Source organism: Lissotriton vulgaris, chromosome 1_2, assembly GCF_964263255.1.
Source record: "Lissotriton vulgaris chromosome 1_2, aLisVul1.2, whole genome shotgun sequence".
NCBI lineage: Eukaryota > Metazoa > Chordata > Amphibia > Caudata > Salamandridae > Lissotriton > Lissotriton vulgaris.
In genome coordinates, this window is record NC_141686.1 from 286,638,707 (window position 1) to 286,664,422 (window position 25,716).

General features: G+C 48.2%; 1 protein-coding gene across 1 annotated transcript in view; it reads right to left on the minus strand.

Annotated features, from left to right (window-relative positions):
- Positions 1 to 25,716, minus strand: part of RPS6KB2 (ribosomal protein S6 kinase B2) — a 165,718-nt gene that overhangs the window by 112,011 nt on the left and 27,991 nt on the right. The window contains exons 2-5 of the mRNA XM_086953253.1: positions 24,036 to 24,070; positions 23,768 to 23,888; positions 1,803 to 1,871; positions 1,486 to 1,633 (exon numbers count right to left, since the gene is read on the minus strand). Of these exons, the coding sequence (XP_086809379.1) occupies positions 1,486 to 1,633; positions 1,803 to 1,871; positions 23,768 to 23,888; positions 24,036 to 24,070 (373 nt within the window). The remainder of the gene's footprint in view (positions 1 to 1,485; positions 1,634 to 1,802; positions 1,872 to 23,767; positions 23,889 to 24,035; positions 24,071 to 25,716) is intronic.

Below are 25,716 nucleotides of genomic sequence, written 5' to 3' on the forward strand. Positions count from 1 at the left end.
TAGTACTGTCTTTAGAAATCAGTTTGTTCTCGTTTTAACCTCTCGTCCCCTCAAAGCATTACTGTTCTGGAACTCCCACATGAGGGAAAGCTTTCCTGACAGACACTCCAGAACATTATTGCTCAAGGGCCTTGGGATGAGCTTTACCCTCTACACCACTCAAAAGTATTACATCCTAGACACTGACTAAAGGCGGTCATACAACATTCGTCAAAGAATTCTTTTTTTGAGCACTCCAGGATGACAGAACCAACCAGAAACTACCACTACTCAAGGACATGGCTGAGGGAAAGCATTCGCCCAGCCCTTAAAGGATCAGGGCTTGTCGTAGATATCTTTGAGGAGCACCTCATATCGTATTTTTATTACTTGGTTGTGCATTAAGAATTAAGGCCACTGGATTCAAGCTAGCCTTGCTGATGAGGGGTGTTACCCCGAAACCGGTCCCAGGATGCTTGTTTCCGGTCCAGGGAAGACATGGCTTGGCAGTTCGGGCTGGACTGTTCCCCTGAGGAGCAGGGTTAGACTGATTTCCACATAGCTATGTCTGAACTGGGGTGGTGAAGTGAGCTAAAGAATGATGATGGCTTCAACCCAGATCTGTGACTGGGGGTGAGTGTCTGAAAAGTTTTAGCACTCCGTCTATCATCTCTTTGTATTTGTTTTAAGACCATATAAGTCATTATTCGTTATTGAACAACAGTGCATATTACAGTCATCATGTGTTCTGATAGTATGCTTCGAGTTCATACTCATATATTGATTTTGTCCATAATAATACTGAAATCGCATTGTGGCGAAACCTTTTCATGCTCGAAAATTAGGCAAGCAGGTATACTTAAAATGCACAGTATAATATGTTGTCTAATTCATAAATAGTTACATTCTTTACTTTCACTCTTGCTAAGATTTTACTGATTTCAGCAGATTTTTTAATTTATTCTGCACCAAAACAGGCTTAAAATATCACCTTTAAAACTACCATTGTGAGCTTTGTTGTCAAAACTCAGAACAATAATTTTAAAAAGCCGGATAGTCTCCGACAGGTTTGCTATGCGCCCAATACATATATTCTCCGGGTAAGTTTGAGAAAACATATGGGTCATACCTGCCTGTTCCTTCCACTCAAGAGTTGGTAACTTGGCCCAAACCTGCCCTTCCAAAGGGCCAAGAAGCATCTACTTAGTGGTATTCACAAACCTTGAGGTACTTGAAGAGAAGGTAAAACTTTCCCCCTAGACAGCAAGAAGCATTCCCACTCAGACACTTCACAAGGAGGTATCACTTACCCCCTAGACAGTGAGAAGCATTACTGCTCAGGCACTTCACGAGGAGGTATAACTTCCCACCCAGAGAGAGGAGGCATTACCGCTCATGCACTACACGAGGAGGTATAACTTTCTACCTTAGACCACAAAAAGCATTACCGCTCAGGCACTTCACGAGGAGGTATAACTTTTCACCTTAAACCCCGAGAAGCCTTACCGCTCAAGCACTCCAAGATGAGGTAGAGTTTCCCGCCGGTCTGGAAGGCATAAATGAGATCCACGATGAAAGGGTGTTTGATCTCCTCCAGGATGTTTCGTTCTGCCTTGGTGTGAGCGGTATCTTTTGCGTTGCAGATTATTTTTGCCTACGGCATAAGAAACGAGGTAACATGGATAGTATCTACTCAGACGTGGCCGGTCAGTGTCGTACAGCTACAACAGTGTTGGAGGATCACAGCAGGATTCCTATGTCAGGGTATCATTAGTTCTTTAGGCCTCCAGTATTTAAAACAAACACATATATTTCATACATACCTTCTTTAACACTTTCATGGCAAATACTTTTCCATTGTTTGACCCCTGTACTTTACGAACCTGAAACACCTGCAAAAAGACAGCATGTAAGAAGTTGGCACCACATGTGTGTACATAAATAGGCTCAGCCCTATGTCACTGCATAAATAAGTACAATCGGCATGCTTTACATTTGTAAGGGATGGTCTCAGATTGAGACACTGGTGAGGAAAGACTGGCTCTCTAGGGACTGGTTAGCAGCCTGATGACCACCTGTAATTTACTTTCAAGGTATTGAAGGTGATCACCGAGCCACTCACCGAAGCCAGATAGCGCCCACCCCGCGCAACATCGTCAATTTCCATTTACTTTTTCCAAGCCTTCTAGGCAAGAAGACAGACTGATATTTACAGAGCGGTACTGTACCAATCTCAGGAAGATGGAGTATTCACCAGAAAGATAGTTACTACAGGTTTAGTTTTTGCTTATGATGGATATGTCTACCTGCAGATTCCTCATCTGTAGGATAGATTCCAAAGCAATAATGTGCCATGGGGGAGAGGTGATGTATGTATTTAGATGAGAAAATTCTTCAGGATGGATCTGGCAAAGTGCTCATCCCTACGCACTTCAACATTCAATCAGTAAACCTTGGCGAAGGTGTGCAGGATGTCCATGTTGCTGATTTGCAAATTTCTGCAATCGGAATTCCTCTGGCAAGAGCAGAAGTGGTCGATTTGGCTTCTGTGGAATGGATCCGGATTCCTTCAGGAGGCTCCTTATTGTTCAGATAAGAAAAGGTCTTAATGCAAACGATGAACCACCTGGATATTGTCCTTTTCTGCACTGCTTTACCACCACAATAACCCAAAAACATCTGGTCATTCAGTCACGTGTCCTTGGTGAGATTCAAGTAGTAGATGACTTTCCACTTAGGATCTAAACTATGCAACCACTCCGCCTCCTTCGTGGAATGGGATGATGGATACAAAGAAGGAAGAGTGATGGATCACTGAGGTGAAAGGGTGTCATCACTTTCGACAAGAAAGAAGCCTTGGTTCACAACACCAACTTATAAAAGGTGGAAGGATGGACGAGAACTGAGAGATTACAACTCACTTACGCATCTGGCTGAGATAACTGCCACTAAAAACACAGTATTTAAAGTCAACAGTCTCAAAGGACAACTTTGCAAGGACTCAGAGTCCCCTTTAGAAAAGTTAAAACTCCCACTGTGGCATAACAAAGAGGGGAGGAAGATACACAGTGTTCATCCCCTTCTGAAAACACATCACAATTTGGGGCTTTAATAATGATGGCTGGACTGGAAGACAGGAATGCCGACAATGCAGCCAAATAGTCCCTGACAGTGCCTACTGCACATGCCCGCTAGGCAAGAGAAAGAAGGAACTGCAAGGGTGGAACAACTGAGCATGAAGGGGTCCACGTTGCTGTCTGTGCACAAAAAAACTGTGTTCAGAGTTCCCGGCTCAGTCTCTCAGCGTGGAGCCAAGGGCCTCTGCAATCGGGGTGCAGAACCATTCCACCTGATTGGGAGAGAAGTTCCAGATGGAAGGGCAACCCCAGAGGGAACATATGGAAGAGTGTTAAAAGTCTGCAGAAAACACCATCCTTGACCAATCCAGTGCAGTGATAATAACTTGGGCCTGGTCTTTGAGTATTTTCCTCTGAATTCAAGGAATCAAGGGTATGGGAGTAAAATGTGTAATGCAGCTGAAAGATGCATCTCAATTAAAAGGCTTCACCAAGGCCTTCCTCAACAGATACTGGAGAGCACAGAACTGCTGGCATTGAGCATTGAGGGGGTGAAATAGTCAATTTAAGGAGTACCCCACTGGCTGAAGATGTGCGAGACTACTTTCTGCAGGAGACACCACTCGATGGTTACAAGCAAATAAAGCAAGACCTTACTACACCTCACTTGGTGATGTACCACATTGCTGTTGCATTTTCAGTCAGGTTTGGATGGAACGGCTTTGGATGGAGGGGAGGAAGGCCTTGAGCGCCAACCGCATTGCCCGCATTTCCAATAGGTTTACATGACAAACTTGTTTAGGAGCACAATTTCAAGGAATGGCTGCATCAGGAGATTTCCCAGTTATGTTATGTTCTATTGATTTGTATTGTGCACTAATCACCTGAGAGGATGTCCACGCGCTTAGGCAGGTATGTAGGCCGCAGATGCTTATACGAAGAGCCAGGTCTTCAGCTTCTTGCAGAACTCAAGAAGTGAGGAGGAGGCTCTGATGTGTTGAGGGAAGCTGTTCCATGTCTTGGGTGTGATGTAGGAGAATAAGCGACATCCACGTTTGCTTATGCAGAGAACGTTTGTGAGGCAGAGCGTGGGTGTCTGGTGGGTTGGTGAAAGTGTACGCGGCTGTTCAGGTATTCTGGTCTTGTGTTAGCCATTGTATGTGTGAGTGGAAAGTTTGATTTGGCTGTGATTGTGAATGGGAAGCCAGATAAGCTTCCTGAGGTGCGGTGGAGTCTGGAGTCTGTGCAGGAGTTGTTTGGAGTGCTTGCGTAAAAGTCTGTCTGGTATTCTGAGGCAAAAATTTGACGATTTTTCACAGCATGCATAGGATGTGGAATTAGGAGGTGCACACCACATCGACTTGAGCGGTTATGTTGAGCTGGTCATCTAGGATGATCCCTACATTTCTGTGGGTGTTGGTCCTAGTTCTGACGGCCACTAGGTAGAGAACCCATGGGGAAGTCTTGTTGCTGAAGACTAGGATCTCCCCTCTGGATCCTCACCCGGAGGTGGACACATCCTTCACTACAGTATCCAAGGCTGGAGGAGCATCGAAGGCTTTCTTGCAATTCAGGTTACCCTCCTGCCACTTCTGATGAGGGGTTGGGGGAGATTACGACAGGTCTGACCCACACAGTAGCCACTGTCTTCTGAGGCAAAACTGCAGGGCCCTCATGTGCCAACATCCATACATGACTAGGAGAAAACTGGAAGCCGTCTGACCCAAGAGTCAAAGGACCTTCAGAACTGGGACTCTCGCACTATTTTGGAAAGAGGGATAGGGTTAAGGTTGCAGATGGTGAAAGTAAAATCCCCAAGAGCAGCAACAAAAGCACCAAAATTGGTGATAATCCCTTATAAGAGGTGGCTATTAAGTCATAGGGAGAGTGCTGCAGCTTTTCTGGCCTTGAACCTTTCCAATGACAAATCCGCCTTTTCTACAAACAGGCATTGCCCATCAAATGGGATGTCCATGAGGTTGACATGAACATCAGAGGATAAAGCAGAAGTGCACAGCCTGGCAATTCTGTGAAAGGAGATATAAGTACCTATGACCCTTGCTACCAGTTCAGTAGAGTCCAGTCCAGATTTGGTTTTGTTATGTGTTTTGTTCCTACTATTTTCAATCACCTGGAAGTGTGCCCTGCCCTTATCTCCTCTGGCACATGAGGTACAACGATCTGAGCCTTTTCTTATAGGTTATGTATGTAGTGCGCTAAGAGGCAGGTTGAGTTCAAGGAATTGAATCCTTTTTCGGTACTCTTCTTCCACCAACAGTCTTTGCGCTTCCCTGCGTGACTTGTTCTGGGGCACAATTTCAGGCAATGACTGCATCAGAACAGATGGGGCGAGCCATTTAGCCGGTGGATGCGGTGTGGAGTGTCTCAGAGCCAGATCGAAGGATGGAGGAGTCAGCCTAGGTCGAGACAGGATGGAGCCAAATAATGTCAGAATCGATGTTAAGGAAGTCTGTACGCCAGGGTGCCCGAAATAGTGCTGAATGGTGTCGAGGCGCTGGAGAAAACAAAGTACATGGCGTTAAGAAATGTCGTTGGTCAGAATTTGGAGTCCCAGAGCGGATGGATCTGGAAAGTTCAAAGATTGTTGAGGTGGAGGTTGAAAAACTTCCATGGCCAGGTCCAATGAAGTCACCTGAGTGGGGCCAATCAGAGAGGGGACAACAGGTACCATGACAACTAACTGTGATTCCGAGGATGAAGATCCTGTGGGAGTCAGAGGGAGCTGGATCGGACTTACAATTAAAATGGTTTCTTGTGCTTTTTGTGCTTTCACCTCTTAGCACCTGAAGAGTGTGACAATGGTGATGGGAGCGAGGTCTAGAGTGGGGTAGGTTGCGCTTCTCATTCATGGCTTAGGCCATGAAGAGTTTCACCTCAAAATCCTGGATACCTTTGGGTGCATGCTCTGGCAGTAGTCACAGGATCAGGAGTAGTGGTCCAGACCGAAGTACCAGAGGCAGAAAGAGGGGGCAAATCATTAATGGACACCAGTCCCTCACAATCCCTACAGTGTGTGAACATAGTTTTTGTTTTTCATAAGTGCTCCTGAGAGATCTGTCTGTGAGAAAACTCATAACTGTTCGAGAGAGTGCACTCCAGATCCACCTCAAAAGCAGGGAATAAAGGGACTGCCGTTGTTGCACTGGAGGGAGCGCTATATGGCTTTGGTGACCTCATCAGACGCCACTTACGGGGTCGATGCAAAGCCAGCGCCCCTACCAGTGACGCGAGACCATTGAAGTTTCCAGATCCAGTATGATATCTGGGATTCTTATACAGGTGAGGAATCTGTAGGTAGAAGTATCCATGAGAATGCAGTCTACAACAATGAAATCATTTTGAAAAGCAAAGAAAAATGGAACAGGGAGCTGTGTACATAGCAAACAGCCTCGCTTTGCTTTCATTGGTCTCTCAAAGAGTCTGCTGGCACCTTGTAACCAAGTCTTGTCAAACAGTCTATATATTTAGGGTCTATAAGGAGGTGAATGTACAGAATGTTTGTATGTACAAATCACCACTAACAAAACATGCTACTGCCAATGTGGAATTTCTGGCACCTATAAATCAATCACCAATGAGATAGAACATCCTTCCCACCCAAGAAAGTGGCTCGGAAATGAAACACAAAATGATGTGTGGCTTCATGTGGACACCTGAAAACACCTTTTACCAAGTAGAAATAGTACAATAGTGGCAACACATTACCTTCACAGAAACAGAGCGGGGCTCACAAGAGGAAAAAGACTGTTATTGATTCATCCATATGGAAACTACGACAAATTGCCATCTCGGTCACCCATTAAAAATCAGTGAGGAGGTAAGTAGTCGGTAAAGGAAGAATCGTATTTAGGGCCAACAGTATTACGTGATTGTGCGGCTGCAGCTATTTTTTTGCATAGTTAAGGACTTGCTACATAATCCACCATCTGCTGCATAATCTGCAGATTCGTTGGTTGACCCTTTGCAAAGGTTAACTGGTCATCTTTCTGTAGCTTATTTGTGTATTTAGTTGATAAGCTGGTACTAATGAGGTTAAATATTTGCACACACAGTACTTACATGTACAAAAAAAACAAAATAATGAAGTAACGCTCTCAAAAAATGTGCCGGAATATGCCACATAATTTGCCTTTTCTTGCTGCATAATTTAGTCAACTCTGCCACATAATTTTGTGATCCCCTCCAGCATAATTCTAGTGAAAGGATAAAGTCTCCTACTGCTGCTAGCCCAACCAACACCCCCAGCAAAAGGCAAGGAAGGAGCTCTGAAACAAAAAAAAACAACTTGTGTAAATATGAGCTACAGAATTCAGTGTAGCCTGCTTGAAACAATAGACAACAAATGTAAAATCTCGGGAGTATGGGAAAGTGTTACTCTCCTTGACTGATGTCCAAACAAGAAACCATTTGCTCTGATACTGGATCCAGGTAGGATACTGCATTCTTACTGCCTGTAGGAAATCTAACACAAACAATCACCATGAACTAGTTCTTCCGGAACCAGATGGCCAAGCTCAGCAGTTGAGGGCAAGGATGAAATACTAAGTGTGTCACAATAGGGGTGATTTCATTACTAGATTCAGAAGAGCTGGGATTCTAATTTAGCACCTGAGGATTTTCTCAGTATCGCTATGATGTGCCTCTCACCTGCATCTCTAAAAGAGTATAAAAAGTAGAGCATCAACTTCGCAAATCAAGGCTTCGACCAGAGACTGTGTTATGTAGAGAAGTGTGGCTCAGTGGTTAGAGGCGGCAGACCCGGAAGCTGGGATCGACCGTGGACCAGGGTTCGATTCCCCGCCTCAGCGGGTCTCGGGCTCAAAAATTCCACGGCCTCGACAATTCTCGCTCCGGTGCCTACTCGACTCACTGGGTCTCACTCTGCAACTCTGGGCAATAGCTTGCTTAATCTCCACGACGGCCCCTCGCGGCGGGATGCCTGGCTTTCACCCTGTGGACACCATGCCGGGGCCTCTCACAGGGGAATACCAGGACGGGTTCCCTAAGCAAGCGCCAGGATGCCCTTTGGGTGACAGGTTGCGCTATATAAGTACACCTACATTTACATTTTATGTATTATTATGAAGTGATGCTTAGAACTAAACTTACATTTAATTACATTTTCATAAAAAGGAATGTTACATTCATTTTTTTATTTGAAAAATGTAATTAAAATATGTTTAAATTAAATATTTATGTTTTACTTTTAGATAATTTTTTACCATTTTATATTTTGAAATAATTTAAATAATCTAAATGTAACAATTTCCTGTGGAGTTTTATTTTAAGTCTCTACCTCCACTGATTTCTATGAGACGATGTGAGCAGCTCTGAGCTATAGTACATTTACTACTTTTTTTGGGTCATTGTTGGTTGTAGTAACTTTAGAAGTGCAGTTTGTGAATAGCAATGGGCTTACTCTTTGTTGAGTAGGTGTCTGTCTCTCCCTTAACCCCTTCCTATTCCTCCCGAAATCCCACCTATTTTGTGGTAAGCATGGCACAATTTTCAACCACTTCCCCACATGCACTGGAGCGAGGGGGAGCAGAGAGAGAGAGAGAAAAAGAGAGAAAGAGAAAGAGAAAGAGAAAGAGAAAGAGAAAGAGAAAGAGAAAGAGAAAGAGAAAGAGAAAGAGAAAGAGAAAGAGAAAGAGAAAGAGAAAGAGAAAGAGAAAGAGAGAGAGAGAGAGAGAGAGAGAGAGAGAGAGAGAAAGAGAGAAAGAGAGAAAGAGAGAGAGAGAGAGAGAGAGAGAGAGAGAGAGGGGAAGAGGGAGAGAAAGAAAGAAAGAGAGAGAGAGAGAGGGGGGGAAGAGGGAGAGAAAGAAAGAAAGAGAAAGAAAGGGGGGAAGAGAGAGAGGGAGCAAAAGAAAGAGAGAGTGGGAGGGGGAAGAGAGAGTGAGGGAGTACGAGAGGGGGAAACAGGGGGGAAGAGAGGGGAGTGAGAGGGGAGAGAAAGAGAGGGAGAGAAAGACAGAAAGAGAGAGAAAGAGCAAAAGAGAGAAAGAGCGAGAGCGCAAAAGAGAGAGAGAGAGAGAGAGAGAGAGAACGAGAGGGGGAAGAGGGAGAGAAAGAAAGAGAAAGAAAGGGGGGGAAGAGAGAGAGGGAGCAAAAGAAAGAGAGAGTGGGAGGGGGAAGAGAGAGTGAGGGAGTACGAGAGGGGGAAACAGGGGGGAAGAGAGGGGAGTGAGAGGGGAGAGAAAGAGCGGGAGAGAAAGACAGAAAGAGAGAGAGAAAGAGCAAAAGAGAGAAAGAGCGAGAGCGCAAAAGAGAAAGAGAAAGAAAGAGAGAGAAACAAGAGAAAGAGAGAGAGAGAAACAAGAGAACGAGAGAGAGAGAGAGAGACTGGCCGTCCGTGTCCCCACAGAAAATATGGAAGTGGAGTTGGTGTCAGTTTTAGCGCTCTTGCCAGTCTCAAGTAATGAAAGAAAAACGTTATATTTAATATATGTACACACACACACACGTCCTGTCATTTAAAATAAAGGTTGCCCAATACCACATTTTTTAGAGCACTTGTACTAATAAGTACACATTCTCACATTCATTATTACAGAGCAAAGGTGAAATTAGTCTGGAAAACATGTTCTACAGCTTCAGATTGCATAAAACAATACTCTACACAGAGATCCAACTCTCCTCAGACACATCTCTCAAGTGTTATTTTGTTGCAGATATTTTACCTCTTCCATCATTCATTTGGTTAAATTCATTTGCTGAAACAAAAACAAAGGACAAGATGCCATGGCATAAACTATATGTGCAGAGTGGAGCATGCTCCTCATCCTCATTGCTGAGAGAAAGGCATGGCATCATGACTCCCTCTCGGCTTCGCCTTTTATGAGTCAAAGCCCCTCCCTACATTCACAGTGGTAATATATAGCACGTTACTTTCTGTTCTCTGTCTCTGCCTTCCTCTCCTCTCCCCCCTCTCTCTCCCCCCTCTCTCTGCCCCTTCCCCTCTCCCCATCATTTACATTTTGCTTGGGGTAATGGGTCAGCCCACTTCAGCCACTGGCTCTCTTGCTCTGTGAGTGATGGCATTTTGCCTGATCACAGGTGCACATCTGCCCGACAATCCAAGAAGAGAACAAAGCAGGCAAAACAGGTTCCAGCGGGACTTCCTATTTTAGGAAAGGTTCCTGCAGGAGGTCCATCCATTTGCATAGCCTACCCTTTTTTTAACTGAATAGCTGGTGTGTTCCACCTCTTTGCAGTTTGGAATTGGTAGAAAAGCCCTAACTTCATTCATAAATAAGGCTGTTTAATTGGTAGATGTGACATTGGTGCAAGTCAGCAGTCAAGTGCTAACAAAAGAAGCACGCTGCCAGATGAGTGTGTTGAGACGATTACTCAACTCACGCTGGAAACAAACCTGCACCATGACCTTAGCAGCCATGCCAAAGTACAGGCTACGCCTGGGCGTCGGCAGCCGACTGAAATCAATCTCACATTTAAAGTGACAGACATGGCACTGTGATAGCTGTAGCCGCACCCTGCACATAATTCTAAAACTTAAATTGTGACCAGAATAACATTTAAAAAGACAATATGCTTGCTCTGTGTGCTCCTTTGTGCTACTGAAAAAACAAAGTGTAACAATGGGTCAACAAGAAAGTAGTGCAGCTATCTAAATGACTGTGTGTGTATTGAAAGAACACAATCCCTGAATCCAAAGTATTCTTGGTGAAAAAATATGTTCCCATCAGATACCCGTCCTGTACCGCCCTACATCACTTGGGATCCTTCACCCGAAGGAAGTGGAAAGAACCACTTAGGATTAGGTAGATTGTGGCCTAATCAAAATGTGAAGGAATATAAGGTGTATGGGTATAAACTATGTGGTGGTATCAGGGGGCACAAAAAAATATAAATAAGCAGTGCATTAAGTGCTCGCTGTAGCGTATGATAGTGAGAAAATTAATATTGGGTTGTGGGAGTGGAGAAAGAGTTTATTGGGGTCCTACCCACACCCAAGGTTAAAAAACAGTGCAAGTAGTAATAACAAATAACTACTGGGATCTTATCTTGGTCAAGATAAGATCCCAGTAGTTATTTGTTATTACTACTTGCACTGATACCACCACATAGTTTATACCCATACACCTTATATTCCTTCACATTTTGATTAGGCCACAATCTACCTAATCCTAAGTGGTTCTTTCCACTTCCTTCGGGTGAAGGATCCCAAGTGATGTAGGGCGGTACAGGACGGGTATCTGATGGGAACATATTTTTTCACCAAGAATACTTTGGATTCAGGGATTGTGTTCTTTCAATACACACACAGTCATTTAGATAGCTGCACTACTTTCTTGTTGACCCATTGTTACACTTTGTTTTTTCAGTATTTGTAGGGATTGTAACAATGCTAGGTCATTAAATATTTCCCACACATGCCCCCTTTGTGTATTATTCTCCTTTGTGCTACGCCAGAGTCTCGCAAGCACTTCGTGTGGTTCACAGTCTGCCCAATATTGCCTACTAAATTGTCTCACCCTTCCCAAGCAGCGATTTGAAATTGCCAACCTCTTAGTTGCTAGACAGATGACTGCTCTCGTCCTAGTGGAAACTTGGCTTCATGCTCAGTCCTCTCCAGACATTTTAGATGCCATTCCTACGGGCTATGCAATTACAAGGTTGGACCGGCCTGAGGGGAGGGGAGGGGAGGGGAGGCGGGATGGCAGTTATATACAAACAACAGTTGCACTGCAATTTATCGGAAGTCCAGATCAGCCGATCCAAAGTAGCCTTTTTCTCCCTAACTTTCACGGACCAATGTTCTTTCAATGGCCTGCTGATTGTTAGACCTCCTGGGGCTGCTACCTCCTTCACTACGGCCTCACTTGATACTATGCTGGCTTTCGCTTAGCAACATTCTAATCTCCTAATTTTAGGTGACCTTAACCTACACTTTGATGATCCAACCTCACACACAAGTGTAGACCTAACGGAGGCCTTAAAGTCGCTTCAGCTCCAACAGTTGGTATAGGAACCCACACATACTCAGGGGCACATTCTTGACCCCAATTTTGCTAACCCTGATCTAGTGAAAGTTGCTCACCGATTCGTATTGCTTGGTCCGATTATTATATTATGCCTTTTCAGATTCTGAAACCATCACAGGCCCAATCCATCAAAATTCGGAATTGGCCTAAGGTTAGTCAGGAGGCTTTCCTTTCTGCCCTGAGCAGCCGCACCCCATGCATAGAAAACTGTCCACGGGCCGTTAATCTGCAAGTCACTGCATGGTTAGAGGAAGCATTAGATCTGATAGCGCCTCAAAAACGCAACATTTCTCTCATTTCAGACCTTCGGCAGGATGGTTCACTGAGGACCTCTAACAAACTAAAACTATGTAAGCATCTAGAACGAAACTGGCGGAAGAACTAGTGTTCCATAGACAAAGAGGCCTACCTGCTTACACTAAAGGAATACCATAAGAAGATCAGGGTGGCTCGGACATACTTTTACACACAAAAGATTGGCAAGGCGAAGAATGCTCCTCGAGAGATCTTTAGAATTGTTAAATCTCTTACATCCCTGGACACGGTATTAGCGGTCAGGGCACTGAGTAGGAGCAGTTGTAATGAAATTGCACACTTCTCTGATAAAATCTCATAGATATATATGCATCTTTTCCTGAAACTGCTAAGAATCACAGCTTCCTGTCTTCAATTAGGAATTCCGATCCTTACCCAGGTGGCTCCTTCAAGATTGTGAGAATCTCCGTGGAAATGCTATGCTCCCTAGCGGAAAAAATCAAATCTGGTTCACCACTAGAACCTGCGCCTCCGGCCATTCTGAAGCTGGGGCTGACTTCACTTGCTCCCAGATTATGTTCTGTGCTCAATCTGTCGTTTGAAGCTGGCTTACGTCCAGCTGTGTGGAAACACACAATGGTGATTCCTCTCCTCAAAAAACCATCTCTTGGCTACTCTCTAGGCATTTTGCCCCTTTTGACTGTGTCTTTGTGCACCCCTGTGCAGTTTTGCCCTGCAGTGCCCCCTGCGCCCACCCGCCCCGCTCCCCGCCGCCGTGAGTGCGGACACGCCCCCTTTTCTTTCTGTGCCCTCCCAGCTGCTCCTCCCTCCCTCGCACTTGGCCATAAATGGTGACCGTGCGGCGCAGGTGAGTGTGACCTATTCTTAGGACACCCCCGCGCCGCATGGCCACCAGCTGTAGCGTGTGCTCCCCCGCGTGCCGCTGCCCTCAGCCTCGCTGAGCCTGCCTGCCTGCCTGCTGACCACGCCCCCCGCCGTCGCTCGCTGTTGTCTCCTGCTTTAACTGTGTTTTTTAGTCTTTTTAGTCTTTAAATCCGGTCTCCTTGTTGCCTATGTTAGGCATTTTGCCCCTTTTGACTGTGTCTTTGTGCCCCCCTGTGCAGTTTTGCCCTGCAGTGCCCCCTGCGCCCAGCTCCCCGCTTCCCGCCGCCGTGAGTGCGGACACGCCCCCTTTTCCTTCTGTGCCCTCCCCGCTCCCGCCTCCCAGCTGCTCCTCCCTCCCTCGCACTTGGCCATAAATGGCGACCGTGCGGCGCAGGTGAGTGTGACCTATTCTTAGGACACCCCCGCGCCGCACGGCCACCAGCTGTAGCGTGTACTCCCCCGCCTGCCGCTGCCCTCAGCCTCGCTGAGCCTGCCTGCCGACCACGCCCCCCGCCGTCGCTCGCTGTTGTCTCCTGCTTTAACTGTGTTTTTTAGTCTTTTTAGTCTTTAAATTCGGTCTCCTTGTTGCCTATTTTAGACATTTTGCCCCTTTTGACTGTGTCTTTGTGCCCCCCTGTGCAGTCTTGCCCTGCAGTGCCCCCTGCGCCCACCCGCCCCGCTCCCCGTTTCCCGCTGCCGTGAGTGCGGACACGCCCCCTTTTCCTTCTGTGCCCTCCCCGCTCCCGCCTCCCAGCTGCTCCTCCCTCCCTCGCACTTGGCCATAAATGGCGACCGTGCGGCGCAGGCGAGTGTGACCTATTCTTAGGACACCCCTGCGCCGCACAGCCACCAGCTGTAGCGTGTGCTCCCCCGCCTGCCGCTGCCCTCAGCCTCGCTGAGCCTGCCTGCCTGCTGACCACGCCCCCGCCGTCGCTCGCTGTTGTCTCCTGCTTTAACTGTGTTTTTTAGTCTTTTTAGTCTTTAAATTCGGTCTCCTTGTTGCCTATGTTAGGCATTTTGCCCCTTTTGAATGTGTTTTTGTGCCCCCCTGTGCAGTTTTGCCCTGCAGTGCCCCCTGCGCCCACCCGTCCCGCTCCCCGCTTCCCGCCGCCGTGAGTGCGGACACGCCCCCTTTTCCTTCTGTGCCCTCCCCGCTCCCGCCTCCCAGCTGCTCCTCCCTCCCTCGCACTTGGCCATAAATGGCGACCGTGCGGCGCAGGTGAGTGTGACCTATTCTTAGGACACCCCCGCGCCGCACGGCCACCAGCTGTAGCGTGTGCTCCCCGTCTGCCGCTGCCCTCAGCCTCGCTGAGCCTGCCTGCCTGCTGACCACGCCCCGCCGTCACTCGCTGTTGTCTCCTGCTTTAACTGTGTTTTTTAGTCTTTAAATTCGGTCTCCTTGTTGCCTATTTTAGGCATTTTGCCCCTTTTGACTGTGTCTTTGTGCCCCCCTGTGCAGTTTTGCCCTGCAGTGCCCCCCTGCGCCCACCCGCCCGCTCCCCGCTTCCTGCCACCGTGAGAGCGGACACGCCCCCTTTTCCTTCTGTGCCCTCCCCGCTCCCGCCTCCCAGCTGCTCCTCCCTCCCTCGCACTTCGCCATAAATGGCGACCGTGCGCCCGCGCAGCGGTCGCGCCGATTGTGCGCCGAAGGCGCGCCAAAGGCAAGCCCGTCTGCGCCCGTCCGCGCCTGGACCGCGCCCAGCGCCAGGACCCCTGGTCCCCACCGCCGATGCAAGACTTCACGACTGACCTACGACGCCGCCACTCTCAACGCACTCAATGCCGGCCGGAACCCTGCCTGCTACCGAGCCACCCGGAGACGCACCAACGGACCTTTCGCCTGCAAAGCCTGCCGTTTCACCTGCTACCGGACCTGCACCGCCCCCGCCGACTCCAACACTAACAGCAACCACCTGAAGTGCATCCTGCTGAACACCCGCTCCGTCCACAGGCACGCCGTGGAACTCTGGGACCTGCTCGACGCAACTGCGCCGGACGTCGCCTTCCTCACCGAAACCTGGATGAACGCCTCCTCAGCGCCCGACATCGCCACAGCCATCCCGGATGATACAAGATCACCCGGAAGGACCGCGTCAACCAGACGGGAGGAGGCATCGCCATCGTACACAAGAACACCATCCGCATCTCGACTAACTTCGACAAAACCTTCTCCGCCGCCGAGCACCTGCACTTCCGGATACACACCGACCCCAAGACCACCCTCCGAGGCACCCTCATCTACAGACCACCGGGACCACGCACGCAGTTCTGCGAAGACATCGCAGACTTCATCAGCCCGCACGCCCTCCCCTCCGCCGACTACATCCTCCTAGGGGACCTCAACTTCCACCTGGAGAACAACAACGACAGAAACACCACCGCCCTGCTGGGCAACCTCGCCAACCTTGGACTCAAGCAACTGGTGGACACCCCCACCCACTACGCCGGACACACGCTTGACCCAGTCTTCTCATCCAGCAAGCACGTCTCCTTCAGCCACGCCACCGGACTCCACTGGACAGATTACAGCTGCGTCCACTTCAGCTTCAGTAGAACTACGACCCACCACCAACCGCAAAGGGTCCCCCGCCGCAGCTGGAGCAAGATCACCGCAGAGCATCTCACCGCCTCTCTCAGCCAGAACACTCCCACCAGCACAACGGACCCCAACGTAGCAGCCAGCAACCTCACCAAGTGGCTGACCGCCTGAGCTGATGACTTCGCACCACTAAAGAACCCTCCCAGCAGACCCGGCAGCAAGAAAACCCCCTGGTTCACCGACGAACTCAAGGAATCCAAGAAGAACTGCCGCACCCTCGAGAAAGCCTGGCGGCTTGACCACACCACAGACAACTGGACCGCCTTCAAGCACGCCACCCGCAAACACCATCAACTGATCCGCGCCACCAAGAAGGCGGCACTCAAAGAACGACTGGACAACAACGCCCACGACAGCAAGGAACTCTTTAGCATCGTCAAAGAGTTCTCCAACCCCAGCGCCGGAACCAACAACATCACTCCCACGCAAGACCTCTGCGACTCGCTCGCCTCGTTCTTCCACCGCAAGATCGCCGACATACACAACAGCTTCGACTCACAGACCACGCACCCTACCACCGAACCAACGCCCGCCACCACCACCCTCTGCAACTGGACCCCGATCAGCACCGAAGACACCATCCGCACGATGAACTCCATCCACTCAGGATCACCAACCGACCCGTGCCCACACCACGTCTTCAACAAAGCCGTCGCCACCATCGCACCCCATCTCCGAGACACCATCAACTCCTTCCACACCGCCACCTTCCCGGAGAGCTGGAAGCATGCTGAGCTGACCGCCCTCCTGAAGAAGCAAACGGCGGACCCCACCGACCACAACAACTACCGTCCCATCTCGCTCCTTCCTTTTCCGGCCAAAGTCATCGAGAAGACCGTCAACAAACAGCTTGCCGCCTTCCTCGAGACGAACGGATTCCTCGACCCCTCGCAGTCCGGATTTCGGGCCAACCACAGCACAGAGACCGCCCTGATCGCAGCCACCGACGACATCAGAACCCTGATCGACAACGGGGAAACAGCGGCCCTCATCCTCATGGACCTCTCCGCAGCGTTCGACACGGTCAACCTAGTGAAGCGCCTCAGCAACATCGGAATCCGAGAGAAAGCGCTGGAATGGATCATCTCGTTCCTCACCGGAAGAACCCAGAGAGTCCGCCTCCCTCCGTTCAGATCCGAGGCCACCGAAGGCATCTGCGGCGTACCACAAGGATCTTCTCTCAGCCCGACCCTCTTCAACGTCTACATGAGCCCCCTCGCAGCCATCGCACGCCAACACCACCTCAACATCATCTCCTACGCCGACGACACCCAGCTGATCCTCTCCCTCACCAACGATCCCACCACCGCCAGAGCCAACCTACACGAAGGGATGAAAGACGTCCCCGACTGGATGAGGAACAGCCGCCTTAAACTGAACTCAGACAAGACGGAAGTCCTCATCCTGGGATCATCACCCTGGGAAGACTCCTGGTGGCCCCTGGCCCTGGGCACCGCTCCCAAACCAACGGACCACGCACGCAACCTGGGCTTCATCCTGGACTCCTCCCTGTCAATGACCAGACAAGTCAACGCCGTTTCTTCCTCGTGCTTCAACACCCTGCGCATGCTCCCCAAGATCTTCAGATGGATCCCCACTGAAACCAGGAAGACCGTCACCCAGGCTCTCGTCACCAGCCGACTGGACTACGGGAACGCCCTCTACGCCGGAACCACAGCCAAACTCCAGAGAAGACTCCAACGCATCCAGAACGCCTCCGCACGACTCATCCTGGACATCCCCCGACACAGCCACATCACCGGACACCTGAGAGAACTGCACTGGCTCCCTGTCAGCAAGATAATCACGTTCAGACTCCTCACCCACGCACACAAGGCTCAACACGACCTGGGCCCCAAGTACCTCAACGACCGCATGACCTTCTACACGCCCACGCGGCAGCTACGATCAACCAGCCACGCACTCGCCACCGTACCACGCATCCGCAGAGCCACCGCCGGAGGAAGATCCTTCTCCTACCTGGCACCCAAGACTTGGAACTCTCTCCCCATTCACCTTCGGCGTACCCAAGACCATCTCTCCTTCAGGAAGCAACTCAAGACCTGGCTGTTCGAGCAGTGACACACCCCTCTCCCCCAGCGCCTTGAGACCCTCCCGGGTGAGTAGCGCGCTATATAAATGCCGTGGTTGATTGATTGATTGACTCTAAACCAGAACATTTTCGCCCTCTCTCTCTGCTTCCTTTCCTGGCAAAATTGGCTGAAAAAAATATGACAACTCTCAACTGACGGAGTTCATCACAGAGAACAATCTCCTCCATAAGACTTAATCGGGTTTCAGACCACAGTATAGTACCGACTCTGCCTTGCTTCTGGCCTGAGAGACGCTACGCAGGGTGGCCGACGAAGGGAAAACTGGGGCTCTCATCATGCTAGATCTTAGCGCAGCGTTCGATACAGTCTCGCACACTGTGCTGCTGGAACGATTGTGGACACAGGCCATAAAGGGTCGAGCTTTTTACTGGATTGGAGATGTTCTCAATAAATGCTCTTTCCAGGTAACTCAGAAGCCATATACATCTGACACCATCCTCTTACAGTGGGGAGTGCCCCAGGGATCAGAACTTAACCCTACTCTTTTTAACTTCTATCTCCTCCCACTGGCTGACGTTATCGAGGGCCATGGAGTGAATATAGTGTCATATGCTGATGACACTCAGCTAGTTTTCACACCACATAATGATGATAAGGCGGCAGTAAATTTTAAATCATGTCTTGCTAACCTAGCAACATGGATGTAGGCTAGCTGTCTGAAGTTAAATACAGATAAAACAGAGGTGTTGGTGATTGGGAAACAGCCCTCAATCTTGTCCTCGGAGTGGTGACCTGCTGATCTCGGCCCCACCCTATTCTCAAACCTAAAGTGAAAAATCTAGGCATCCTCTTTGACACTCGCCTATCTTTGGTACTGTATTTTTCCTGCTGGTGGTGATGAACTGTGCTTTTATGGTTACTTCTATCCGAATAAAGATTATTTGAATTGAATGCCAGATCAGGGCCACTGTGGGCACCTGTTTCGGGGCGCGGAGGCTGTTAAAGAAATTGTTTAGGCTAATACCAGACTTGGCACAAAAAACAGTAAAACAGGCATTACTGGTGTCCCGGCTTGACTACTGCAATGAGCTCTACTTGAGGATTTCTAAGGGCAGACTGGCAATGCTTCAAAGAGTACAAAATGCAGGATCCCGGATGCTATTAAGAATTCTGAAATGGACCACCATTAGCTCTGTTTTGGCTGATCTTCATTGGTTTCCTTTTAAGCACAGAATCTCATTTAAAGCTCTGTGTTTTATACACAGGATAATGAATCGGAGGGGTCCCCGGTATCTCTTCCCCTTGATCAATGTTTACACCCCTTCCAGAGTACTGAGATCTGGGGAAGCAGCTCTGGCAGTGATCCTCTGAGCTTGTCGCGCTTGATTGCTGGAGCTGCTCCTTTGGTCTCTGTGCAGTCAGGCTATGGAACTCAATTCCACTCAACCGAAGACTTGAACAGTCTGAGGCAAGTTTCCGTAAAAGCCTGAAGACCTGGGTCTTTAGACAGAGTTAGAAAGAGCATTGGGCCTACTTGCTTCTGAGTATTTCTGACCCTGATATGTGGCTATTCTTGGCGCAGGGACATTCCGTCAGGGTAACCAGGCACTTTATATATCCAAAATTCGATTCAATATGAGCTGAAATCTATGTTAGTAGTGAAGCAGCAGCCAATCTACCTGCTTTCAAACACAAAAAACAACAGTGGATGGACAGAATGCAGAACAATGTCATACATTCACCCCAGTACAGTGTTCTGGGCCTAAATCCATCGTTTTTTTTGCTCACCATGCCATTCCAGCTTGAACCCAGCCATATGCAAATCAGTCTTGACCCTGTGCCCCATGGGAACAGTCCAGCCCGAACTGCCAAGCCTGGTCCTCCCTGGACTGGAAACAAGCATCCTAGGACCAGTTTCGGGCTTTCAGCCCTCATCAGCCTGGATAGCTTGATTCCAGTGGCATGGAGAGCACGGGACTCACGTCTGTGCATACCCGTCCCACTCGGGGTGATAAATGCAAAAACAACAGCTGATGGACAGAATCCAGACCAATGTCATACATTCACCCCAGTACAGAGATCCGGGCCTCACCATGCCATTCCAGCTTGAACCCAGCCATATGCAAATCAGTCTTGACCCTGTACCCCATGGGCTGGACTGTTCCCATGAGGCACAGGGTCAGACTGATTGCATATGGTCATGTCTGAACTGGGGTGGCAGAGTGGGCTACAGAACGGTGATGGATTAAACCCAGATCTGTTGACTGGGTGTGATTGTTTGATTGGTTCAGATGCTCCGTCCATCACCACCCCCTTTTGTACTGCTTTGTTCGCCATAAGTTGGCAGGGTATGCTCAGACTTGAGTCCCTTGCTCAGTTTGCCACTGGATTCAAGCAAGCCGGGCTGAAGACAGCTGTAATGCCAGAAACCGGTCCTAGGAAGCTTGTTTCTGGTCCAAGGAAGGCATGGCTTGGCAGTTCGGGCTGGACTGTTCCCATGAGGCACAGGGTCAGACTGATTTGGATATGGCCATGTCTGAACTGGGGTGGCAGAGTGGGCTAAAGAACGGTGATGGATTAAACCCAGATCGGTTGACTGGGTGTGAGCGTTTGATTGGTTCAGATGCTCAGTCCATCACCACCCCCTTTTGTACTGCTTTCAATCGCGGCAGGATTAAAAGATCTATTTCCACATCAATTCAGTGGAGAGACGGGCAAGAAATGTGTTCTTGCAACGCAGTTATAAAGGCAACTAAAAACCTATCCAAATAGGGTTTTTATTTTATAAATCACAAAAGCTTGTTTATATGTCTTAAAGCTAATCAGAGTGCACCAGTGGACTTAATATTTTATACAAGTAATTAGTGTCACTACCATGAAAACCTTCTCCAGGAAGGGATGTGACATTCTGTCACTACTCAAAACATTCCCTGGTCACACCCAGCTGTGGAGCTTCTTCTCGTTTGAGCATGGAAGTCCCAAAAAATAGAAGTAGCGCAGTCTACTTGTAAGAAAATCGGAGAAGTCACTGGTGGCTGCCTGTGGGCATGATGAAAGTAACAATAAGCTGTAACCCCACTTAAACCAGTAAGGTGATGTCCAGCAGTTTCTCTACATTTGGGAAATTTTGGAGTCCCATTAGGGTAGGTACAGAACTTAAGAAACTGCTGGACATTTGCTATTCCCAATGTTTTTCAAAACAGACACTTCCTTTGTGCAAGAGTATATGTAGTTTTTAACTGAAAGCATTTTCCTAACAAGCAGTGGCAAAGGGAAAAAGGCTTTTTTCATTTTAAATGCAATTTCAATGATTGCTGGTTTTGTATGTGTGCCTGTGCAGACTAGTGAGTGGATGAATGAATCAATGTACAGATGAGTGAATGGCTGAGTAAACGGAGTGCAAAAATGGAAGAATGGGTAAGTGAACAGAAGGAAGGATTGTTGGATGGATAAAGTGGCAAATTAGTTAACGGATGGATGAATGGGTGAGATGAGCGAGTTCATAGATGCCAAGGCCCAGGGTGCTGCCGCCATCTACCAGTGGCAAGAAAATGATATCTAATTATGCCATTGTTGCTCACTCACTCATCCCTTGAACCCACTCATCCAACCATGTGCCAAGTTATTCGCCCATTCATCCACCCACTGATTCTTTTCTAAATTTACCAATATTAGGCATAAATAATTATACAGATCAGCTAGCTAAAGTTAGCTTGTCTTAGAGAAGAGAAGAGAATTGAAGTAGCAAAGAGGCCTCTGATATCATGCCCGCCATTTAGAATCTTCCTGTGGATTTCTAGCCAATTGGACATGTGTTCGGGGGTGGTGGGGTAGGTTCAGTATCACTGTCACAATTACAAGTTCTTATGCAAACAAATAGAATTACAGATTTTCTGCCACTGCCTGAAAGGTTGAAAACAAGTGTCCCAGGTTATTTCAAGGGAATGACTACTGGCAAAGTTCTTAAAATGGCAAGATTTCAAGACAAATATTTCGTAGGGAGAAGTAAACGGTCATTCAGGGGAGGCACCAGCAATCTGAATGCAGCTGTTTCAGCGTGCGCCTTTTGTGGCCATAAGCAAAAGAACATGATGGAAATGTGTGGTAGCCAAAATGCGCTTTGTCCCTTGTTCAGTACCACTCCCAAGCCTCCTTACCCAGCGACTATGACAAAATGTAATAAAGGTAAACGCCTTTGCCGTTCACCACTCACCATTTACAAACATTAGACCAAAACAGTAAATAGGGCAAATGCAGCCGCTCACCCTGTCTGACATGCCAAGAGCTTAAAAGCTGAAACGTGGGATGATTAAAACATGAATGACACTGGCATCAGCCAATCACTGACAGGGGCTGGCATATTACCCAATTCCATGTACGCTGACCTCCTGGACCATTCAACACGTCAAATCTAATGTGAGCAACAGTAAGTGGGACTGACCCAAAACAATCCCTTTATATGTAACATTTTATTTCATGTATAATTATTTTATGTGATCACATGATGCTGGCAAACACCTGGAGCGGTCAGTCTAGACTAACACTGTCCTCTTGTGAAACCATTCCTTGGGGGTGAGAGAGGGCACTGCTCTGTTTTGGTGGCAAACCAAATTGTTTACGGCCCCCCGGGTGGCAATTTTCGAAAAATCACAGCCAGTTTATTAGTGAGATTGATTTTTCACTTTCAGACCAGAGCCTAAAAATCATAAAATAAGACAATTTGCTGTTGAACATCTCCGATGCCTCCGTTTGATTGCGGTCAATTAAATGATTACATCATTTTCTTTTACCCTTGGTTTGGAAATTCTACTTTATTGATTCACTGTATTTTTTGTGTTGCTGTGCCAAACTAACCTGGGTATGCCCATGACTCCTCACAGAAACAGGCTTACTCCCAGGGGACAGATGATCATGACTGAGTGGGATCTATGCAATCACTCACTTCAACTTTAAGTCGGTTTTCCTCACAGTAGAACAATGATGTTTCTTACAGTTCAATTTTGAAAGGGGTGGAGCCTCAGAATCCCAAAGCAACATGGCTGCAGAGCTTGAGTGTCAAATCAGTCAGTGAGAATTATCAGGTACTAGCATCACACATTACCAAGTGCAACTTCCAAAGTACTCACCTCTCTCCCAAAGTGGAGCAACACGGATTACAATCTGTCGCGATCAAAGAAGGGGCGAGAACTAAGAGGCTCTGGGGATAGTCTTACTCCCTGGAACACAATCACAGAACAATCTAGCAACACCTAACATAATCTAGCCAATCAACTGTGCTGTTTGCATCTGTCGCCATGGAAACTATCTTACAAAAGTGGTGCCTTGCTCAGGCTTCATCAAGAGAAAGATAAGATTGAAACTTATCAGAAGAAAAAGGGAAGACAAAGCACCTCACTCGCGGGTAGTGGTCTGTATGCAAGAACACAATTCTACAGGCTACTGTTCAATAGAGTTAACAACTGGTTGAAAGAGGCGGAGGGACAGGAAAGACACAGTATATTTTGTGCCAGCGCATATATAGTGCTCGAGCCTTACCGCAAGCACTACATAAGCAGGTGCTACATAGAATTAAAATGCGCAAAGGAAATAATGGACAGGGCACGAGTCGTGTTTGCAGTCAGGAAACAGTTGATCAATATACAACTGGACTGAAGCACATATGGGTTCCCGTTTGACGTCACCCCAAGTGGTCTGTAGAACATCTTCAGGGTCACAGATGTGGCTGAGGAAGGAACAAATAAAAAAGTGAAAGGGCACTCTTGCCATGGTCTCCACTGAACACTGTGCCTCAGGTGTTCAGTCTCCTTTGACTGTACACATAGATAGTATTTTCTGTGGTTGTGCTTTGATTTCTTAACACTTCTGTGACTACAACTAATGAAGCTTTCATACCTTTCCATAGCCACCTTTTCCCAGGACACGCAGCAGCTCAAAGCTGTGGGTACCAATGTCTTCCGTCCCATGGTTTACAGTGCTTTCTGAAATCTCAATCTCCTCACAAGCACCCACTGACCTGCAAGGAACCAAGAAGACAGCGAGTAAATAACAGGATATCTGCAGCAAACACAAAGAGGGGAGTGGACGTGTAGCTAATGGGTGGCACAAAATTGCATAAATAAATATTAGCATTTGATGGCATGTCCCAGGCCAAAGTACTTACTGCAGTTCACTCCCCTTCAGCTCCCAGTCCAGTTCCTGTTGTCCGCAGGAGCAAGAAAAAAAAATAACTTAGTCAGTACAATGAAAGTGTGATGTACCATGCACACCCATACCGTGCCAGTGCACCAGTCACCTAATAATGTGTCTACTTCCACAGATGCTTGCCTTGGTTATAACAGATAAACCCCTCAGTTCAACCCCCACCAAAGCAGCCTCCAGGACCGAACAGAAACAAGCAGCCCCTAGGATCGAAAATAAACATACAGCCCTCGGTTCAGACTGCTAACATGCCCCCTCCCCACTCAAACAACAGACATGCACCAATCTGGCCCAGATCACAAACATGCATCAATCCACATCAACCCAAAAACATGCATCCATAAGGGCCAGACCACAAACATGCATCAGCCCAGACTACAAACATGCATCAATACGTGCCAGATCCCAAACATACATCATTCCGGGCCAGACCCCAAAAATGCATCAATCCGGGCCAGACCCCAAACATGCATCAATCCGGGTCAAACGCCAAACAAGCATCAATCCAGACCAGACCACAAACATGCTTCAATCCCGGGCCAGACCACAAACATGCATCAATACGGGCCAGACCACAAACATGCATCAATACAGGCCAGACCACAAACATGCATCAACACGGGCCAGACCCCAAACATGCATCAATCCGGGCCAGAGCACAAACATGCATCAATACGTGCCAGATCCCAAACATGCATCATTCCGGGCCAGACCCCAAATATGCATCAATCCGGGCCAGACCCCAAACATGCATCAATCCGGGTCAGACGCCAAACAAGCATCAATCCAGACCAGACCACAAACATGCTTCAATCCGGGCCAGACCACAAACATGCATCAATACGGGCCAGACCCCAAACATGCATCAATCCGGGTCAGACGCCAAACAAGCATCAATCCAGACCAGACCACAAACATGCTTCAATCCGGGCCAGATCACAAACATGCATCAATACGGGCCAGACCACAAACATGCATCAATACGGGCCAGATCACAAACATGCATCAACACAGGCCAGACCACAAACATGCATCAACACGGGCCAGAACACAAACATGCATCAATAAGGGCCAGGCCACAAACATGCATCAACACGGGCCAGGCCACAAACATGCATCAACACGGGCCAGACCACAAACATGCATCAACACGGGCCAGACCACAAACATACATCAATCTGGCCCTGACCACAAACATACATCAATCCGGCGCAGACCACAAACATGCATCAATCCGGCCCAGACCACAAACAAGTACCAATCCGGGCCAGACCACAAACATGACTCAATCCAGGCCAGACCACAAACATGCATCAATCCGGGCCCAGACCACAAACATGCATCAATACGGGCCAGACCACAAACATGCATCATTCCGGAACAGACCACAAACATGCATCAATCCGGCCCGACCACAAACATGCATCAATCCGGCCCAGACCACAAACATGCATCATTCCGGAACAGACCACAAACATGCATCAATCTGGCCCAAATCACAAACATGCATCAATCCGGGTCAGACCACAAACATGCCTCAATCCGGGCCAGACCACAAACATGCCTCAATCCGGGCCAGACCACAAACATGCCTCAATCCGGGCCAGACCACAAACATGCCTCAATCCGGGCGAGACCACAAA